The sequence below is a fragment of the Silurus aristotelis genome, assembly GCF_946808225.1.
Source record: "Silurus aristotelis genome assembly, chromosome: 5".
Classification (NCBI taxonomy): Eukaryota; Metazoa; Chordata; class Actinopteri; order Siluriformes; family Siluridae; genus Silurus; species Silurus aristotelis.
In genome coordinates, this window is record NC_139578.1 from 3,414,617 (window position 1) to 3,437,346 (window position 22,730).

The window sequence follows — 22,730 nt, forward strand, 5'->3', positions numbered from 1 at the left end:
TGATGTAAAGAGTGGGTATTTGTGATACCACAACCAGCCATGGAAGTCTCTACTACTTACAGAACTACCACTCTCTTGTTTTTTGTTTTTTGCACCATTCTGTACACACTCTGGGCTAGAAATGTTAAACAAGGCTGTAAAACAAGGTTTTTAAGAAGGTCAGCAGTTTCTGAAATACCAGCCTGGCATCAACAATGACGTGAAGTCTATAGATATAAAAAAAAATGTGATTCCTTTTTTGCAAAAATCAGTTTGAATGTATGAAAAATTATGGATTAGCTATAATTATTATAGATTTATTACGATACTATAGATGGATCATGTAGGCTAAGCTTATTTTCTAGTATATAAGCTTGATTGATATATATATATATATATATATATATATATATATATATATATATATATATATATATATATATATATATATATATATATACAGTGGGGAAAATAAGTATTTAAACACCCTGCTATTTTGCAAGTTCTCCCACTTAGAAATCATGGAGGGGTCTGAAATTGTCATCGTAGGTGAATGTCCACTGTGAGAGACATAATCTAAAAAAAAAAAAATCCAGAAATCACAATATATGATTTTTAAACTATTTATTTGTATGATACAGCTGCAAATAAGTATTTGAACACCTGAGAAAGTCAATGTTAATATTTGGTACAATAGCCTTTGTTTGCAATTACAGAGGTCAAACGTTTCCTGTAGTTTTTCACCAGGTTTGCACACACTGCAGGAGGGATTTTGGCCCACTCCTCCACACAGATCTTCTCTAGATCAGTCAGGTTTCTGGCCTGTCGTTGAGAAACACAGAGTTTGAGCTCTCTCCAAAGATTCTCTATTGGGTTTAGGTCTGGAGACTGGCTAGGCCACGCCAGAACCTTAATATGCTTCTTACAGTGCCGCTCCTTGGTTATCCTGGCTGTGTGCTTCAGGTCATTGTCATGTTGGAAGACCCAGCCTCGACCCATCTTCAATGCTCTAACTGAGGGAAGGAGGTTGTTCCCAAAAATCTCGCAATACATGGCCCCGGTCATCCTCTCCTTAATACAGTGCAGTCGCCCTGTCCCATGTGCAGAAAAACACCCCCAAAGCATGATGCTACCACCCCCATGCTTCACAGTTGGGATGGTGTTCTTGGGATGGTACTCATCATTCTTCTTCCTCCAAACACGTTTAGTGGAATTATGACCCAAAAGTTCTATTTTGGTCTCATCTGACCACATGACTTTCTCCCATGACTCCTCTGGATCATCCAAATGGTCATTGGCAAACTTAAGACGTGCCTGGACATGTGCTGGTTTAAGCAGGGGAACCTTCCGTGCCATGCATGATTTCAAACTATGACGTCTTAGTGTATTACCAACAGTAACCTTGGAAACGGTGGTCCCAGCTCTTTTCTGGTAATTGACCAGCTCCTCCCGTGTAGTTCTGGGCTGATTTCTCACCTTCCTTAGGATCATTGAGACCCCACGAGGTGAGATCTTGCATGGAGCCCCAGTCCCAGGGAGATTGACAGTCATGTTTAGCTTCTTCCATTTTCTAATGATTGCTCCAACAGTGGACCTTTTTTCACCAAGCTGCTTGGCAATTTCCCTGTAGCCCTTTCCAGCCTTGTGGAGGTGTACAATTTTGTCTCTAGTGTCTTTGGACAGCTCTTTGGTCTTGGCCATGTTAGTAGTTGGATTCTTAATGATTGTATGGGGTGGACAGGTGTCTTTATGCAGCTAACGACCTCAAACAGGTGCATCTAATTTAGGATAATAAATGTAGTGGAGGTGGACATTTTAAAGGCAGACTAACAGGTCTTTGAGGGTCAGAATTCTAGCTGATAGACAGGTGTTCAAATACTTATTTGCAGCTGTATCATACAAATAAATAGTTTAAAAATCATATATTGTGATTTCTGGATTTTTTTTTTAGATTATGTCTCTCACAGTGGACATGCACCTATGATGACAATTTCAGACCCCTCCATGATTTCTAAGTGGGAGAACTTGCAAAATAGCAGGGTGTTCAAATACTTATTTTCCTCACTGTATTTACAATTTTTCTTAGCTGTAAAATTAACCCTTGAACGTAGAAAATCGTTTTTTTTTGCTTCCTGACTTTTGAATCGAAAATCTTTTCATTTTGATGTCATAGCACAAGTACTTTAAATACATTTTATTTGTACAGTGTTTTTAGAATATAATAGAATAAAATAAAATAGAATAGAATTTATTTGTCACATATATATTACAGCACACTGAAATTCTTCACAAATCCCAGTTTGTTCAGAACCTGGGTTTAGAGCGCAGGGTAAGCCACAATATGGCCCCCCTGGAGCACAGAGGGTTAAGGGCCTTGCTTAAGGGCCCAAGAGTGGCAGCTTGCCGATACCAGGGCTTGAAACCCTGACCTTCCGATCAGAACAATGTAAATTGTCCCAAAGCAGCTGTACACAAATATAATAGATTGCGAATATAAATCAATAAATCAGTCTAGGGTTATCAATCTAAGATGGTGGAGAAACCTTGGGAGGAACCAGACTCAAAAGGGTGACACCTCAACTGTCCATTCACTATAATTCCATCATTGTTGAGGTGTTAAATGAACCTTGAATGCAAAACCTGTTCATGGTAATTGTTGTTATAAGCCATTGTAGCAGATTATGTTAATTGAAGTTCAAATCCATCTTCATTTTTCTTAGGTGTAACTCAGGTCAGGAACTTCATGGATCTTTAAACTGTTAATGGAGAACAATCTTTAGCAGTAGCCAGTGGTTAAAAGTCTTTTCTGAAATCAGGGGAATATTAGCATTTTCTGTCTGCCATTTTGGGCATAAATGTTGCTAGCCGCTAGCTGAAAAATTAACGAACACCTATGGCTACCTAGCTTGACTGGCGTTTAAAAAAAACGAAGGCAAACAATCGAACAGAGCTTTATAGATTTATATATTTACGTATTTAATGTATATAACGCACATTGTTCCACCAAGAATTATGAATATATACACTTCGGTTACGTTTCATTGTTGCAATTAAGCATTGCTGCGTTGTCCAAAAACAGAATTTTATATATGTTTATGTATACTACAACTGCCTAAAAGCCCATGATAAATGATAAATGACCCATTTATCATTTAGCATTGAAAATTTACACCTTCGCTCGCTATTTAGATCAATTATGAAATAAATCAATAAGATATATCCCTGTTTTTTTTATATATTGCATAGCTAGTGATTTGATCACAGCTTAATAATCATAATGTGAGGGAAACATGTTTAGCAAGCCAGCAACAAGCCATTTTTTGTCACACTGACTGATTTCCTCAGGTAATCTTTGTAGAAAATTTGATTTGCCAAAGCATGGTAAAGGCAGAGAATATTTATTATTTCGTTTTAGCCAGTTAAGTCCAACTTTCTCCACAAATTCCGTCAGTCAGTGTTAGCAAAAGTCACAAAACATTATTGTAATGGTGGTTGAACAGTGCACTGCTGTGTCCATTTTTAATTAATGCATCTCTGAAGATTTGCTTACAAGACATTTTTCGTTAGCGGACACCACTAAGTGGGCCGCTAAGTCAGCTCTGATCTTTTCAACACCCATGACTATGGTGACAAGCTCATAAATAATGCATTATATATTTTTTTCCTTTGCTGTCTTTAAACTATGTAAAAAAGTAATCAATAAGATCAGGGCCTTGGTTACAAAAGAACCTAGATGATGATGCTTGGTTTTAACATATACAGTAAATGAATATACTGTATTTATTACTCAGGTTTAAGACACTTTTCAGTTCAAGAACATTTTCTAATGAACCTACTTGGTCCTATTACACAAAATTCTGTACAAAACCAATTTTGACCTAGTAACCATGACCAGGCAGTAGTTAAGGATGATAAAATGTTAAATCCATTGCATAGTGACTCAGGTTACAATGCGATACAATAACAACTGTGGCCTTAATTCATCCTAAAAGGTTCCTATCTATCAGCTTGCACCGCAAGCTTCATATCTCACCATTCTTGTATCAATTATACATCTAATATATACAGGAAAGCTCCATAGATAAGATCTGCATCACTTGGCCACAGTAAATAATTACATTGTAAAAAAAAAAAAAAAAAAAAAAAAACCGCAAAACCATTTAAAGGCTTTGATTTGCTTGCTGGAGGTTTTTTTAACGGTTTGTTGAAAATATTTTGTATGCTTGCGTGTGTTAATATTGAAATGTAGGAGGTTTTAATGATTGAAGGGTTTAATATGATTCAAAGGTGTAAATGGTGAGCATGTTGCATTAATAATCATCTAAATGGATTAATGGATTTACACCCTAAGTGCTTCCTGATGTGGTTAAAAGAGTTTTTTTTCATAGCATGTCTTTATAGGAAGTAATAATTGAAGGCAAAGTGTAATGTAAATGTAGGATGTGTACAGATTTTCCACATGGACTCTTTTAGTAAATAGGGTCTGCCAAAAAGAACGGCTGTATGGACATAATAGGGAATAGACAGCAGGGTCATTTTCTATAAAACCTTTATTGAATATATATAAAACATTCGTTTGGCACAATGCTGCTCCTTGAACTCTCAAACTTCAGCACAGAAAAGAACAAAACGTTAACCACTGGTCCAATAAATCTTTACCAACCCAAATGTGTTCTGTGTGAGTGAAACGTTATATGTTTCCTATTTTGTGTATTATTAACTAGTCATTCTACAGCCAGTATATTGAGCCATTCAAAGATCCACTGATTCATCATCATTCATTATGCTATTCAGGGTCAGAAACAGTGCGGGTGGGAATATACCCTGGATTAGACACCAATCCATCAAACACAGACAAATTCACACCTTGGGGCAAATTGTGAGCAGGAAATCCATGTGGACTTGGGAAGAACATAGAGATCTCGGGATCAAACTGCAAACAAAGAAGCTGTGAGGACGCTACATGCTGCGTCACCATGCCGCCCAACCTGCTGCTCAACATGCATAATTTAATATGCCAACCTTAAAGAATGGAGTTCATGTTACTGAATGGTATCTGGTGTACCCTTAGGTAATGGTCAGAATCTGGGGAGTTCATGGATATTATAATAGAATAGGATGTTTTGATGGTATTACTATCAGGCAGGTTTGTAGAATGGTGGAATACTTTATATCCTAAAGTGCACTCAAGTCTGTGTTATCTTGTAGCATTCTTATTTTTTGCCAGAGTCCCTGCTTGGAGTCTTGGTCCAAAAGGTACTCTTTTAAACCAACATAAAGAATATGACTCTCTTAACATTTAGACTTGCTGATTCATAGTTCATTAGAACTTACCCTTGTGACCCCCTTTTTTGATGTTGTGGCTGGTTGTTGCAAATGGAAACACTAAAGATCTCAAGAAGTCTGACCTAGAAACCGTTGTGTTGAATAGTATATTCTATAGTTCAGTACTCTGATGTATTCATGTGTGCAGAGTGCTACAGACAAGTTTTTCCAGTGTAACCAACCAATCAGAGTACGGAAAAATGCTGACACTATTCTGGGCCAACTAGCTGCCCTGTGAAATCTGATTGGTTAAAGAAACAGAGCTTATTCTTAAGGAGACTATAATAAAGAAGCCAACAGTAATGACTTTGAAGGCCTTGGGCAGATTAGATTGACATGGCAGCACATAGAGGCTAAAATGTGATTGGAAATCTAACATACACATACTGGAAGCAGTGCAGCCAAGAGAAACGCTACGAAATGAAGTTGGGAATAAATTAACACAATTCCATGAAACAGATATTAGAATTCAGGTTGTAAATGTAGGTCAGAGCTTTTGATAGTGTTTGGGCCAGCAGAGAAGGCTTTGCTGGCCCTGACCGCCCACCACTGCTATAGTATAATCTCTAGTGTTTTGATTCACTTCACTACTACTACTACTAAGTCAGTAATATGCACTGGAAGAGCTGTTCCCCTTGAAGAGTTGATTTTGTAATAATCAGTTGCATCTGCTCAATTGAAAAGCTCCTATTCAGTGCCAATGACATGGCACGGTTTGTGGCCACCGCTCGGTTCTCATGCCACACATTTCACTAGCGGTGCATGATTAGTCTGCAAGCTCGTTTCATCCGCAGTGTTTTAATTACGCCTCATCAAGCCTCAGCAGCTCCACGTCGAGTATGAATAGCGCTTGATCAGAATGATGAGGACTCAAATTTATTCCTTAAATCCTTAAAAGTAATTACGCTCCTGTAATTAAGGAACATGTTGCATGAATCGAAGTGTGATCATAAAGCAGAAGTGTCACCTGTGGAGTGGACACCTGTATGGATGCCTGCTTATCCAATCAACCAATCATGTGGCAGCAGCATGGATAATAATTAGGGCAAGAGTTTCAATTCAGGTTTAAATCCAACATCAGAATGAATGAGGAAATTTGATCTGATTGTCCTGTCCAGGACGCCAAAAAAATATGTTCTACTGGATCAAACTACTATGTTTTAAGCTATCCTCAACCCCCTTGCCTTGCCTACAATATCCGACCACACAGTTTCATTAGTGTTAGCATGACTTGCATAGTAAATAGCATATTGTCAGTACACAACATGAAATGAGTCATTTAGTTGACCAGCCATAACATATTTTTTGCCCTGTGGGCTTGCTAATTAATTCATGATCTGTCCACACCATCTCATTCTGAGGTAAGTTTAAGCACATTGAATATGTGACACAAAAAAGATGACAGCAGAATCCAAGAGTGTACGAACCACATCATAGAAACACTGACAAGATGTTAACTCGAATGTCAGCTTCTGACTAGACTTACAGGCTGCAGATAAGCTCCATCACAGAGGGTGAAAGCTTTGTGTTTTGACACCAATTCAAACGAGTAATTGCTCTGTCTGGAAAGTTAGCTGGCACATAATGCTATATTGCCTGCAGAGAGAATAACAGGGGAGTATCAAGTGTCAGTGCAGTGTTGATTTATGGTGGAGGCTTTGGGATGAAATGATGGATTGGTCCACAGCATCACACCAGGACCACAAACATAGTAGACCCACTGGTTTAGTGTAAAGGTGAAGTACGTTTATTGGTACCTATAAACTGAATTAAAGGCTCAGCTGAAATCATCTTCAAGGTAATAATATATAATTAAGGTATGTAAACATATAATTTTACATTTGGAATCAGTTTATGTTTAGGTTACAAAGTTTCCTTACTGATTAAACATCTTAGGATCTCTTATAGAATACAAATACTTCATTGAGCTTTTTTACAAACACTACGTTTTAAAGCCAACGCAATGCATTTAAGCTTTTTGCTTGCAGTTCTTGTACTCATTCAGTTTAACCTTTGTTAACATTAATGTTTGTCTGGGGTATTGTGTGTGTGTTAGTTAAATATTGCACATAGTCTAAAATAGTCTAAGGACATATTGCAAGGTGTACAACTAGGAAAACCACCTAGGGGGAATGCAAGATGTTGCTTGATGGCACTCTGCCTTCCTTCCTTACACTTGTGAGTCCATGTGAGTCAAGAATGTTTTTATTCAACAAATCATGTACAAACAAATCTTTCATTTTTTAATTATTGCCACAAATTTTTCAGCAGTATTGAGTTTGGATCCTGTGCACTACAATTATAATGTAATGTGTACTACAATTATATGTTTACATAACTTAGTTATATAGTATTTCCTTAGGGATTTTTTCAGCTGTGCCTTTAATGCAGTTTTATACTTTCTTCTTCTTCTTTCGGCTGCTCCCATTAGGGGTCGCCACAGCTGATCATCCGTCTCCATACCACCCTGTCCTCTATATCTGCCTCTTTTACACCAACTACCTGCATGTCTTCCCTCACCACATCCATGAACCTCCTCCTTGGCCTTCCTCTTTTCCTCCTACCTGGTGGCTCCATCTTCAGCATTTTTCTACCAATATAATTCATGTCCCTTCTCTGCACATGTCCAAACCATCTCAATCTCGCCTCCCTCACCTTGTCACCAAAACATCCTACATGTGCTGTCCCTCTAATAAACTCATTTCTAATCTTGTCCATCCTCGTCACTCCCAACGAAAACCTCAACATCTTCAGCTCTGCTACCTCCAGCTCCACCTCCTGTCTTTTACTCAATGCCACTGTCTCTAATCCATACAACATCGCAGGTCTCACCACAGTCCTATAAACTTTCCCTTTCATTCTTGCAGATACTCTTCTATCACAAATCACTCCTGTCACTCTTCTCCACCCACTCCACCCTGCCTGCACTCTTTTCTTTACTTCCCTAACACACTCTCCATTACTTTGCACTGTTGACCCCAGGTACCTGAACTCCTCCACCTTCTCCACCTCTTCTCCCTGCAACCGCATCACTCCACTGCCCTCCCTCTCATTCACACACATGTACTCTGTCTTACTCCTACTGACTTTCATTCCCCTTCTCTTCAGCGCATATCTCCACCTCTCCAGGCTCTTCTCAACCTGCTCTCTACTCTCACCACAAATCACAATATCATCTGCAAACATCATAGTCCAGGGAGACTCCTGTCTGACCTCGTCCGTCAACCTGTCCATCACCACTGCAAACAGGAAAGGGCTCAGGGCCGATCCTTGATGCAGTCCAACCTTCACCCTGAACCAGTCTGTCGTACCTACTGCACACTTTACTGCCGTCACACTGTCCTCATACATGTCCTGCACCACCCTCACATACTTCTCTGACACACCTGACTTCCTCATACAATACCACAACTCCTCTCTCGGCACCCTGTCGTACGCTTTCTCTAAATCCACAAATACACAATGCAGCTCCTTCTGTCCTTCTCTATACTTCTCCATCAACATCCTTAAAGCAAATAAGGCATCTGTGGTGCTCTTCCTCGGCATGAAACCATACTGTTGCTCACAGATGGTCACCTCTTCTCTCAACCTGGCTTCCACTACTCTTTCCCATAACTTGATGGTGTGACTGATCAACTTAATTCCCCTGTAGTTACTGCAGGTCTGCACATCTCCCTTATGCTTAAAGATCAGTACCAGCACACTCCTTCTCCATTCCTCAGGCATCCTCTCCCCTTCCAGAATCCTGTTAAACAATCTGGTTAAAAACTCCACTGCCATCTCTCCTAAACATCTCCACGCTTCTACCGGTATGTCATCTGGTCCAACCGACTTTCCATTCTTCATCCTCTTAATCGCTGCTCTCACTTCCTCCTTACTAATCCTATCTACATCCTGCTTCACCAACTCCACATCCTCCAACCTTCTCTCTCTCTGATTTTCCTCATTCATCAGCTGCTCAAAATACTCCCTCCATCTTCTCAACACACTCTCCTCACTAGTCAACACATTTCCCTCTCCATCCTTTATTGCTCTAACTTGCAGTACATCCTTCCCAGCTCGGTCCCTCTGCTTGGCCAATCGGTATAAATCCTTTTCTCCTTCCTTAGTGTCCAACCTCTTATACAGTTCCTCATATGCCTTTTCCTTGGCTTTCGCCACATCCCTTTTAACCTGCTGCCGCATCTCCTTGTACTCCTGCCTACTTTTCTCATCACTCTGTTGATCCCACTTCTGTTTTGCCAACCTCTTTCCCCTAATGCTCTCCTGCACTTCCTCATTCCACCACCACATCTCCTTGTCTTGCTTTCTATTTCCAGATGTCACACCAAGTACTTTTCTAGCTGCCTCCCTCATCACTCCTGCAGTAGTTGCCCAGAGTTGCACCTCTTCACCACCACCGAGCCCCTGTCTGACCTCTTCCCTGAACCTCACACTACACTCTTCCTCCTTCAGTTTCCACCATCTTATTCTTCTTTCAAACCTTACTTTCCTCCTCTTCTTCTTCGCCTACAAAACCATCCTACAGAACACCATCCGATGCTGTCTAGCTACACTGTACCCCGCCAACACCTTACAGTCTCCAATCTCCTTCAGGTTGCATCTCCTACACAGAAGATAATCCACCTGTGTGCACCTTCCTCCACTCTTATACGTCACCCTATTATCCTCTTTCTTCTTAAAATACGTGTTCACCACTGCCATTTCCATCCTTTTAGCAAAATCTACCACCATCTGCCCTTCCACATTCCTCTCCTTAAAACCATACCTACCCATCACCTCCTCATCACCTCTGTTCCCTTCACCTACATGCCCATTAAAGTCTGCCCCAATCACCAATCGTTCTTTCCTAGGTACACCATCTACCACTTCATCTAATTCACTCCAGAATCTTTCTTTCTCCTCCATCTCACAGCCAACTTGTGGAGCATATGCACTGATGACATTTATCATCATCCCTACAACTTCCACCTTCACGATCATCACCCTATCAGAAACTCTCTTCACCTCCACTACACTCTTACTGTACTCTTCCTTCAGAATCACCCCTACACCATTTCTCTTCCCATCCACACCATGATAAAACAGTTTAAACCCACCTCCAATGTTCCTGGCCTTACTCCCTTTCCACTTGGTCTCCTGAACACACAACACATCTACCTTTCTCCTCTCCATCATATCAGCTATCTCTCTCCCTTTACCCGTCATTGTACCAACATTTAAAGTACCAACCCGAACCTCTACTCTCCTACACTGCTCCTTTTCCTGCCGTCTCTGTAGACGCCTTCCTCCTCTCCTTCTCCTCCTTCGGCCAACAGTAGCCCAATTTCCACCGGTACCCTGTCGGCTAACGATACCTGTGGCGGTCGTTGTTAACCCGGGCCTCGACCGATCCAGTATGAAATTCTCATTTGTGATCCGCATATTTGATTTGGCACATGTTTTACGCTGGATGCCCTTCCTAACGCAACCCTCCCCATTTACCCGGGCTTGGGACCGGCACTAAGAGTACACTGGCTTGTGCCCCCCTAATGGCTGGGTTTAGGTACTAATAAATGTCACAAAACTAAGATATTTTGGCTACTAGGTTTTTTTTAATGCTAAAAGAAAAAGATGATATCCACCTCTATAACAAATACGGCTTGGCATGACATTTCATAAAGTCTACTGAAATTAGTTTTAAATGAGCTTCGCTCTACAGTGCTGTTGTGCCCTCAGTATACTGCATGTGCTTTGATAAGTAGATTCATTTTCATTTATACTCATAAGCAACTCTTATCACTTTCAACAAGCCACGGCGTTCATGCAGCCTCGGCTGAGAGTCGAACCCGCGGCTCACCTTTCACGCTAATGAACAGCCCAGATGCTGAAAAGAAAGGTTCCATTAAAGCATTTTATTGAATTACGTTACATGAGTACCAGTATCGCTTACGTCTATTTTTAAAAAAGGGATAAAATGGCTTGTATATGAATGAGTCAGCTTTCAACTATCATCTGAAAGCTGACTCATTCACTATAAAAAGAATACAGACATTTTTATCTGTTCTAAATGTACCTTTAATTAATACATTTCAAGCTCTTAATTCTCCACAACATGGGCACAAATATGGCTGCTTTATGCAAATGTGTGTTTATTATTAGTAAAATCAAAACTCAACATGGAGCATGAAGACAAAATTATGGTGTTTTATTTTATACTATAATTTTATACTATAATTTTATAAATCATCAGGACACCAAATGGAACTTTTGCTATGTTTCCACACGGACTGTTTTAACTGCCGGTTGTGTTGCCGGATTTTGATGCTTGATTTGAGACTTGGCGCATCAGTAAAACAAATGTCTAGTGATTTAAAAAAAAAAATCTTTTTTTTACCTTCTGCCCTCTAGTGGATTGGAGGCTTTACTCTCCTCATGTGCAAACTATATATGTATTTGTGCTTCCTAAACATCCACATTTAGTCCCCATTTTCTGTTAAAATATCCTCCACTTTTCTGAAAAGATGTTCCACTAGATTATGGAGTGTGCTTGTGGACATTTCTGTGAGATTTCATTCAGCCACAAGAGTGGTAGTAAAGTCAGGTACTGATGTAGGTGAGATGAGTATGCCTGGGGTTCAGTAAACATTCCAATTCTCACCAAAGATGTTCGATAGGGTTGAGATCAGAGCTCTATAGCAGGAGATCTTCCATGCCAACGCATGTAAACCATATCTTCATGGAGCTGGATTTGTGCACAGAAACATGCTGGAACAGGTTCGGATCTCATGCTACCACCTCCACGACTTCCTATACAATTGTGTGCCTTAAAATTTGTTTGGGGAAGAACCACGTATAAGTGGGAAAGCCAGGTGACTAAATTCTTTTGTCCATTTAATATCATTCTTCAGCTTTTGTTCACGAAATCAGCGAATAAAAGACTGCATGTTCATCTCTATACTTTCTAGCGCATTCACTTTCTTTAATATTGCCCGATAAATTTTTTTTCCAATTAGCATACCTAAATATTAAGCATTCGTCAAACGTGGAAGCTTGTGATGTATGTCAAGTGAAGACATTAGAACGAGTGATTCGAGGCGGCGTGGTAATACTGAGAAAGTGTCTCCGTGATTGGCTTAATGACTCAACTCTGTGGTTTAGAGCACAGCTTGAAGTGTGCTTTTGTAGGTCTGAATCATCGCTTTCTTTCTGATTATACAAGGATGTCACGATGCAGAGATTTGGGACAATGCATTTTCTGTAAGATGTTTCTTTCAGCGTTCATAGAAAGGAGTCTCCAGTGTCAGTGCTTACTGCAACGTAGTTTTTGCTTTGCAAATTCTTTATATTGACTTATAGAAAAAGCATCCAACCACACTCAAAAAAAAAGAATTCTGCTGCATGTTTAATTGACTTAAATGTAACATACATTCCGTACAATATAATTTTATGTTTATTAAGTATACGCAAATAAATCATGTAGGATTTTCTATAAGGTCAATGACTTAGCTTTTAATAGATTCACTCATGTCAAAATAACGTAACACAATCAAACTCTCACGCGCTTTCGGGAACTTCACCGCCGATATCGTGAAATTTAAGCAAAGCATGGCTTCGGGATTTCACCTGTTTTACGCACTCTTGTGAAAAGGTAAGAGCAAATCTTGTTATACACTTTTAAAATGAATTAAAATGTAAACTAAATCACTTTTAACTAAACGTGTTAGTCTTTTTTTGTTGATGATCCACGGAATGCAATGTTTTTCGTTGTCAATCGACAAGATGTAACGTTCATTTAGGTTAAGAGAAAGCGAGCTAATTACTGTACAGTTCACGATTAGCATGGTGGACTTTACTGCAGGTAATGGCATGAGCAGTTAAATTTTATAACATAATGCGTTTACTCGTTAAACAAATACACTCATTTAATTAACCATCCCTAAAAATGAGGCTCTCCGTTGTTTTGCCAATAACAGGGCAGTAGTCAGATTAGCATTAACTGTCGCTTGTCTAAACTACACGTGCGGTATAAGTGAATCTTTCACACTCAGCTCAACAGGAGAGGGAGAGACCTTGCACAAGTGATTCTGCTCGTTAAGAAAGAAAGAACTGTAATAAAAATGGAACGATTTTCAACAGAACGAATAACAGTATTAAAAGTTCACCAGCTGTAAAGCCAAAGTATGATAGCCATAATGATTTACATGATAAAAATAAGGGAAGGGGGGAAATAAAGTTTTACAGGAATTAATAAAGGAATTGGGGAGTGGTGGCTCCAGCGGTTAAGGCGCTGGGTTATCGATTGGAAGGTCGGGAGTTCAAGCCCCGGTATCGCCAAGCTGCCACTCTTGGGCCCTTGAGCAAGGCCCTTAACCCTCTATGCTCCAGGGGACCCTTACGAGAAAAATAAACCAAGGACCGTGACGTCGGAGCGTCGTGGGGCCGCCTTCCCGTGGGCTCACCACCTGCAGGAGGGACCGTAAGGGACCGGTGCTGAGAGGATTGGGCAGCAGTCGAAGGCGGGGGCCTTGACAGCCCGATCCCTGGACACGGAGAAGTGTCTGGGGAGTCTGCTTAGACTGCTGCCCCCGCGACCCGAATTACAGATAAGATGATGATGATGAGGAATTGATAAAAGTAAACATAAACAAAGATTAGATTTTTGGTAAAACAAACAACACACAGAGGCTGAACTATATACAAAAATCTAATAAGTTAAGGAGAAATAGAATAGCTATAATTAGAATGGTCACCAAATACCTTGTCAATTTGTGAGTGAATACTAGTTATGTGGTTATGTTAGATGAGATCAAGTTCAGTACCATCAGAGGTCATTTCTAACAGCTGGTAGGAGTGTGTAAACTTTTTGCTTTGATTAGGGAGATGATTTGATGACATTCTTACTTACTGACATTGCTCTATATGGTATTAGGAGAAAAGCCACACATCATGTGTGAGTTGCCATGATCAAAGTTTGGAAGCTGCTCTAAATGTGACCTTCACAAAATCTCTTGATTTGGAGATAAACTACACATGCTGTCTGTGTATCAAGTCTTAGCATCAAGCACAAGCCGGATCCTAATGTTTCATATACTATTGTAATAGATATTGAATCTTAGGTCTTGTGGACTCTCTCAATCTATTAAACATATTTGGGTTCATTTAATTGTTGTCCAAAACATTTTAAGAGAAATAATGAATGAGAATATTTTAAAAGGGGGGTCCAAAAAACTTATGTCTAAACATATTGTGAAATCTAAATGTCATTTCTATGGTGAAATTGTATCCTTGATAGGCCATATTTCTTCCTGTTATATTATAACTAGTTATATAATTTCATGATTTCATTTTGCACTTCCATGTAGAAATTCACGTGTTTATTCTCTGATTTGCAGAACAATAGCATTGATATTGGACGTGAATGCATCCTAAAGGGACTTTGTGTGTACTTGAATGAAGATCCGGAGAAGCTGGTGAAGGAATACATGGTATGTTTTTATACCTTTTAAGCTTCAGTAAGGAAATAGTCTCTGTGATAATTTAAGGGTGTTCGTTGTGGGTCACATCAGTTTTAAATATGTATAAGAGAGGCATTTCAAAGATCTGGTTATATTTTGTGATAATTTAACTGTTAGCAGTTGTACATTAATATGTTTATAACATGTTATGAAAAGAGATGTCATTAAGGGATGAGGTGGGATGTAATTAACATCAGGGTTTAAAAGAACTGATTATAGGCAGATGATGTAAGCAGACACACAGCCATGGAAGAGACGCTCTTTGGCATCTATGTTGTTCGACATGAAGGTGATGAGCTTACTGATCCCCCCCCCCAGAGGATGTGGGTGTCATTCTAGAGGGAGTGACTGTACTCTGTGAACTGGGGAATGTACCTTTTGCCTTAGCCAAATTGTTTGCCTTAGTATAATCTTTAATTCTATGCTACCCTCCAGAACATAAATATACGTTTGAAGCTTTGCAGAAAATAATTTTAGAGCTGAATGGGAACAGGCTTTCTGCAAAAATACACGATCTTAAAACAATTCTGTTGCGTTGAAGATTGTCCACTTCAAGTAAAGCGAATATTATTTAATCATTCCTTTGTTAAAGGTTTAAGGTTAATTTGAAGTTGAAACAATACCAAATACTATGGTTCATCCATATAGTTATAAAAAAAAAAAAAAAAAATTTCATGTTTTCAAGAAATTTGTAATGTAAAAATGTTACAAAACCAACAACTTTGTGCAAAGAATGGTGTGCACTTATGTGAATCATTGCCCTTTGTTAATTAAACTTGATGACCAGTGGTTTTGTGTTCATATTTCTACACTTAACACCAAGTAGATTTTGTGCTTCAAACTTTTAATGTCAATTCAAATGCAATACTTTACTTAGAATGTACTTAAATCGATCATGGAAAGTATTTCCATGTGATTCAATGGCTTTCTTTCAGCATTACCTAATTTTGTTTGGCCAACTTGTTTAACTGTATTTTTTATTACTTAATACAATTGAGTTAGATCGTCCCAAATAAAATCAGTATAACTAAACATGAATAAAAAAGTTGAATTAACACCAATAGATTGTGTTAATCCAGCTAAAACTAATAAAGTTGGAAGGAAACTTTGCAAATGAGTATAATGGAGACTAAGAAATTAAGTTGAACCAACTTAAGTATTACAAGTTGGCTGAAAATGATTGCTTAGTGTTTAAAATAAGAAATTTAATCATGTAGAAATACTTTTCATGATTTTTTTAAGTTAATCCAAAGTCAAATTTTTTTTGAGTGCACATTATACCACTCTTCGGGTGATTATTTTGTATATCAGAAAATGTGTGTGTATGTGTGTGTGTGTGTGTGTGTGTGTGTGTGTGTGTGTGTGTGTGTGTGTGTGTGTGTGTGTGTGTGTGTGTGTGTGTCAGTTCTCTTAACACCACAGCAGATTCTACATTTGTCTTCAAAAAATGACGCGTATTCATCATTGTTTCAGACAAAAGCTTCGGGCAGATATGGTGTGAAAGTCAAAATGAGTAAGCGATTAGGGGTTGTGAGCATGTTTGTGTTTGTGTGGGTGAAAGAGTGAGAGAGAGAACAGCTGGTGTGTTACGGGAATGAAACACGAGGCTGTGATTTAAAAAGCAGCGCCTACAATCTGATGTTTCTGGATCACCTTGATAGCGTTACCGAGCAACTTTCAGTCCGAAGCATGATACGAGAGATGTGTGTGGGGGGTGTTTGGATTAGGCCATGGTGGCAGTCCCTAATATAGACATATAAGCACTTAGCAAAGAATCTGTAGTAGGGTTAATAAAATGCCTTCCAGCAACGGGCCGAATTTCAATGCGAAGTTCATGCAGCCGATCGTTATCATGAGGATGAAATTTTTAATGGAAGCCTGATTGGATCAGCCAGGAATTCCTAGCAGCAGGCATGTGATAATAACAAAGCCATGGGAAATTGTAAAGCGGAGGAGACACCAAAAAACATTTTCCAAAATAGAAACAGTTGAGGTCATGGGTTTTTGACATTGCAGTCTTTTTTGGGTATTTTTGCAACTTTGAATCAATATATATATTTATGTAAACATCTGCAAAGTCAAAGAGCTCAACAAAGCCATGTTATGCCAATAGAAACACCAAAAATGTAAAAAAAAAAAAAGTAATGTGCAAAACGGGTACATTTGATCTCATGACATTTGCAATTTTCGCATATTTGACTGATTTTGACTGGAGGTGGGGTGTGCAAACTTTTAAAAAGGATGATGATTTCACATGCAGCATATCAGGTCCAAGGCATTGAATAAATGGCTTTTGGTAACCCTGCTGGCACATGTTCATGGTTGATGTGGTTGTTGAAACATTGAAATAACGCTGACTCAACCTAAAATGCTAAATGGTGGTAAAAAAGGTTTGAAAAATAATTCGAATCCTTATAGAAATTTTATATGGAATCAAAATAATGTCTTTAGCAACATCGAAATGTGTGGCTTTAAAAATGATTAACGATCGTTATGATTCTTTGGAGGTTTTTCTTCCATATAAAAATTTCAAAGTCTAAAGCTATTGCCTTGAAAGCCGATGCTCCCTTTTTCAATACTGGTGCAATCAGTCTGTTCTCAAAACACTGTTGGAGGTGAAACACTGGTACAACATTGCTGTTAGGCAAAATAATTGGTTATCCAGGCAGTGCTCAGATGTCAGGATGCAGCAATTCACACCTAATCCAGAGTAACTGCTTCTCATATTTCACTGAGTCACTGTAGAACATAAAAAAAAAGAAACCAGTGAACACTACCAGCAATCAAGACTGGATTGGCATTCTGGTTAGAGCAATGCTGGACAATAGAATTCTTTCCAGAACCAAAGCACAGAGGCCTCTTCAGAATTGTGGTATAAATGCTGGTATAAATGCTGCTTCTGAATCACTGCTGCCATGTGTGAAGCAGTTTGCAAATAAAAATGAACAAAAGATAGTGGACACCTGACCATTTGTGCTTCTTGAACATCCCATTCCACATTATTGCCCATTTGCTTTAATAATAACCGCCACTCTTCTGGGAGATGTTCCACCAGATTGTTGAGTGTACCCACAAGAGCGATAGTAAAGTCAGGTACTAATGTAAGTGTGGTGAGGAGGCCTGGGGTGCAGTCAGCAATTCAATTCATCCCAATGGTGTTCAATAGGGTTGAGGCCAGAGGTCTATAGGCAATTCAAGATCTTCCACTCTAAACCATGTAAGCCATACCCTGATGGAGCTGGCTTCGTGCACAAATTCGGGCATTGTTATGCTGGAATAGGTTTTCCTTGTTAAGGGAACATTTCATTCTACCACATCCAAACACATCCTATACAATATGGCTGAAAAGGTAATATCTCAAGAAAGTATTTTATCAGTGCCGTGCATTTATTGGTAACATAGCAAATGCTATCACAAGACAGGACCTTTCAGAACCATTGAAATATCCATGATTGTCTAAATAAATATGGAAGAATATCACAATTTAAGTCTTTGTACCAGGCATCAGGAAATCTTCATGCCATTTTAAAATTGACAAAAACACAGGCTCCCTCCATCAGATACACATTTGAAGATGAGATAAAGATAAGCCTTTAATCCTTTTCTACCAGCTCAATATAAGCTACAAAGCTACAAATCTAGTTCACAGGCTACTTCCCAGATTCCACATGAAAACATCGCACATCATTTCCGCCATGTGTGCAATGATGGAACAGCTGACATCATCCAACATATGGTCAAATCCCCTGGTGAAATATCACAGCTGTCGCATCAGATGCCCTGCTTTGTTTTGAATTTCTACCCTCCCCATGCCTCTTTCTCACACATAACAGAATCCTCATTTTTGCACTTGCGACTGCCAAGAAGGCCAGACTGCCTATATGACATAATCTATAATTATTCAAATAATGCTGTAATTTTAGAGAGACCTTTGCTTAGCAAAAGAGGGGGGCTGCAGATCCTAGAATGAGATTTTCAAAAGCCCGTGGGCATCAATACAGTACCTTGTTTGACATTTGTGTATAGAAACTATTTATTCATTAAGTCAGTCATTTTCCTTCCACTTTTCCTGGTGTGGGTTGTGGGGGGTAACAGTATGAGAAGGTTAGCTCAGGCATTCTCTTTCCCTGTCCATAGACTCTCACTAGGGGAAACAGAGAATTCCCATATCAAACTGTGAGATATATGCACTTCAACTGGTCCTCTTCTACTCTGACATGAGTGATAGAAGGTGTTGGCTGGGGGGCATCATTGTATGGTGCATAAACCATCTCAAACCTTTTTGAGGACCAGCTAATCTAAAGCAATACTCAACTGTGAAGCCAGATAGACATGACAGAAAGAGGGTGCTGTCTGGGGGGAGCATCATTTCGAGGTGCCTAAACCACCACAAATGGCCACTCAGCCGGCCTACGTTTGTCGAGGACCAGCTAATCCAAAACAATACCGGACTGTCAAGTCTGTTTTTGGAGGAGCAGATAATATAATGCAATACAGGTCTTTCAAGCCAGATAAACCACCCAAAATTGTCACCTTCGCTGGCATCGTTTTGAAGCAACAACTAACTTAAGGCAATACTGGACTGTCAAGCCAAAAAGACATACCAGGTAGAGGGTGCTGGCACTGGGCATCATTGTAAAATAACTAAACCACCCAAACAGCCACCTTAGCTGGCCTATCTTATTGGAGAAGCAGATAATCTAATAAAATACTGGACTGTCAAGCCAGATTTGCATGGAGGGTGCTGGCTGGGAGCATCCATGTGAGGTGCCAAAACCTCTAATGGACACCTCAGCTGGCCTATCTTTTTGGAGGGGCAGCTAATCTAAGGCACAACTGGATTGTCAAGATCCTAACCCTATCACCGTGAGAATGCTTAACAAACCATTTACTTCTGAACTTATTTTTCAGGTCAAGAAAGGGTACAATCATAGCTCTGAAGAACGAAATAACTGTCTTGAATGGATCCACTATCAAGCTAGAAAACAAATGCATACTGTGTTAGCATCATCCAAAGACTCGCACAGCTGTGCGAAGATTCGGGAGCAACAATAATCTCAGTCATAGAGATTTTAAGTGCTGCTTCTTGAAGCGAAGTTACTGTGTTAAGGAGTTTTTCCAGGTGTTCTTAAAGGCGTTCTTTAAAGTCAATCAGCGATCTTTGCTACCAAGTACACTTATGATGTAATGAAGTACTTTCATAATCTCCCACATGAGCAAGAATGCCCTCCAGTAGCACTCTGGGGGTCTGTCGGAGAAACCCTCTAAACCACCTGCTCCACTTTCTCCAAGAAGGCTGCACACATCAAACTATTTGATTTGCAACAACAGTTTTCCTTTATAGGCTTATAAATCTCATGATTGTCCATTGGGATATGCTGCAAACTCAGATTGAAAGACACTTTAGCTAGGGACAGGTGAGTATCCCCACCTACCATGAGGTCCATTTCTTGTGGAGGACCTGATGTAGCAGAGAGACCACCCGGATCTAAATGCCGTTACTTCAGGGTTGAGTCTGTGTAAGGCCATGTCCACACTAATATGTTGTCGTTTGAATGAACAAGAACAAAGCTTTTAGAAAACACTCTCCAAAGTGGATACATTTGAAAACAAAATTTTCACAGTGTGGACAATACAGCGTGGCTTTCGAAAACGATGACGCATTTTAAGTCATTGCGGCAACATTTTAAAGAGCCAGAAAGCAAATAAACGCAGAGCGGGAATGACGCAAGTCAAATCGTCTTACGTGTTTGCTCATGAGCAGTACAGGGACATAAACATTTTCAGACTTTTTAATGTGAATAATAAAACTTGTATGGAATACACCAGGCCATAAAATGTTATCAGAATATTATTTTTTCCTTGTCACTGCTCCAGAAACATTAGCCGTGTGCGTGTAAGGCGTCGAGGGCTCAAAGAAGACAGCTGCCTGGGCTTTCTTGTTTCATCAGATAGATTTTAGGGTAGTTTAGCAGGCATGTGCAAACAGTAGCAAACCTGCTACGGCTCATTGGGCTTTCACAGTGTGCGTAACTGCATGCGATTAAATGAGACGTTCTTAATGAAATGATTCATGAATACCTTAAACAGGCTCTTCAATGTGTGTTACTGAGAATTAAAAAAAAAAAAAACGTTTTTTGTAGCAGACATAATTGTGAAGGCAGGGAACATACATTATGTTGTGTTTCTGCATTTCTTCTACAAGAAACTAGGAAAATATTACCCAGACACTTGCTGTCCATTACCAGACCCAGTTTAAGGTCCAAGAGGTCTTTGTTGAAGGTGTCCTGGAGGCTGGATATTAGGTCAGCTCTGATCACTGTGACTGTTTGGTCCATTCCAAGTTCTCAAGGTTATAAAGGTCCCTCTGATAAAATTATGGCTTGATCATGCAAAACCTTCTTATTCTAGCTGTATATTTTGGGTCATATCAGTGCCCAGGACAGGTTTAGCATGCCTAATCCCGTGCTGTTGGCCTTTGTCGCCCTCGTTCGACCAAATAAAGAACTACATCCTAAAATGTCTGTCTGTCTATCTATCTATCTATCTATCTATCTATCTATCTATCTATCTATCTATCTATCTATCTATCTATCTATCTATCTATCTATCTATCTATCTACATATAATTCTCTATCTATCTCTTTCAATCTGTTCATTTCTATCTATCTATCTATCTATCTATCTATCTATCTATCTATCTATCTATCTATCTATCTATCTGTCTATCTGTCTGTCTGTCTGTCTGTCTGTCTGTCTGTCTGTCTGTCTGTCTGCTTGGAATTGTTGTCCCATTCATTTCTGCTTACAGAAATGATTAACCACGAAGCAGCATTTTCATTACTTAGATTTAGCTTTTTATTCATTTTGCCACATTCACAACACCAGTAAAAAATAAAGCTCATTTAAATACAGCAGTTCTGCTCAATATGGAAGAGCGTAAAATACATGTGACTGATTTAAGAAAGAAAGAAAGAAAAAAAAAAAGGTGCAAAATCGGCGTACTCGTAGTCGCTATGGAGAAGCTACACAGTGACATCCTGCAGGTTCTGGAAAACTAACACAGGGGTGTATGGGAACAAATCAGAGCCATACAGAAACAAAAATTGTAATGAAGTAAATTAACTTCATTGCATCTTACATCATTCAAAAACAACAGGACACACTAAAGAAGCAAAACCTCCGTTGCATCCCGTTACAGATCTTTTGATTAATCATGGACGTGGGGCGAAATAGGAATGTTATTCAATGGTTTATTAAGGGTTATGACTGGACAAACGTTTGCGCTTCAGTGCGGTCCGACTGCAATGTGCTGACCAAACTGAAATTACATTTACTTCAGAACCAAAGATTGAATTGAATATTATTTTTTTAAACAAAAAAAGCAATTCTGAGTTGATTATTGTTCCAAGTACCATTTTATTCCCCCTCAAACAACCCCCCCCCCCCCCCCCCCAAAAAAAAAAAAAAAAAAAAAAAAAAAAAAAAAAAACCAGTGTGATTGCTTTTCGAGCCAGCAGAGAATAGAAATTGTGGGGCGAATCTGGAGGGCCGTTACATGAAATTCCAAGGTCAGAGCAAGAAGCCGGGCAAATAAATAAAGCTGAGGAGCGGAGAGGGAATATATTGCTCTGTATATCTTTGAAAGGAGTTGCAGCAGGGAAATGAGAGCACAGAAAGCCGGAAAATAGAGAACGAGTAAAAAAACTGGATTGAAAGACTAAAAAAAAAAGAAAACAGAAAGTCGGGGAGATGATGCAAAGCAAGAATAAGTGAGTGACTCATTGAAAAGGATATGAAAAACCCCAGTGGGTGTTTAAAAAAACATGATTGGCAGATGTAATTTCATTCACGCGTACAATCGTTCCTTGAATCTTCGTCACTCTCGTTGCTGGGCTCTGGACTTTGTTGACCTGCAGAGAGAGAGAA

The 22,730-nt window shown here is 39.3% G+C and overlaps 1 protein-coding gene and 1 long non-coding RNA gene across 5 annotated transcripts in view; one reads left to right on the forward strand and one right to left on the reverse strand.

The window, feature by feature from the left end:
• Positions 1-12,892: 12,892 nt before the first annotated feature.
• Positions 12,893-15,340, forward strand: LOC310726407. Its single transcript, XR_014533742.1, has 3 exons — positions 12,893-12,934; positions 14,679-14,771; positions 15,021-15,340. It is a non-coding gene; the product is annotated as an uncharacterized lncRNA (long non-coding RNA).
• A 6,295-nt stretch (positions 15,341-21,635) lies between these two features.
• Positions 21,636-22,730, reverse strand: part of carmil3 (capping protein regulator and myosin 1 linker 3) — a 58,167-nt gene continuing 57,072 nt past the window's right edge. For 3 of the 4 annotated variants that reach the window (XM_083541625.1, XM_083541626.1, XM_083541627.1), the window contains one exon: positions 21,636-22,714. In XM_083541625.1, the coding sequence (XP_083397751.1) occupies positions 22,647-22,714 (68 nt within the window). In that variant the 3' untranslated portion in view covers positions 21,636-22,646. The remainder of the gene's footprint in view (positions 22,715-22,730) is intronic. The other variant, XR_014533671.1, reaches the window with a different exon arrangement.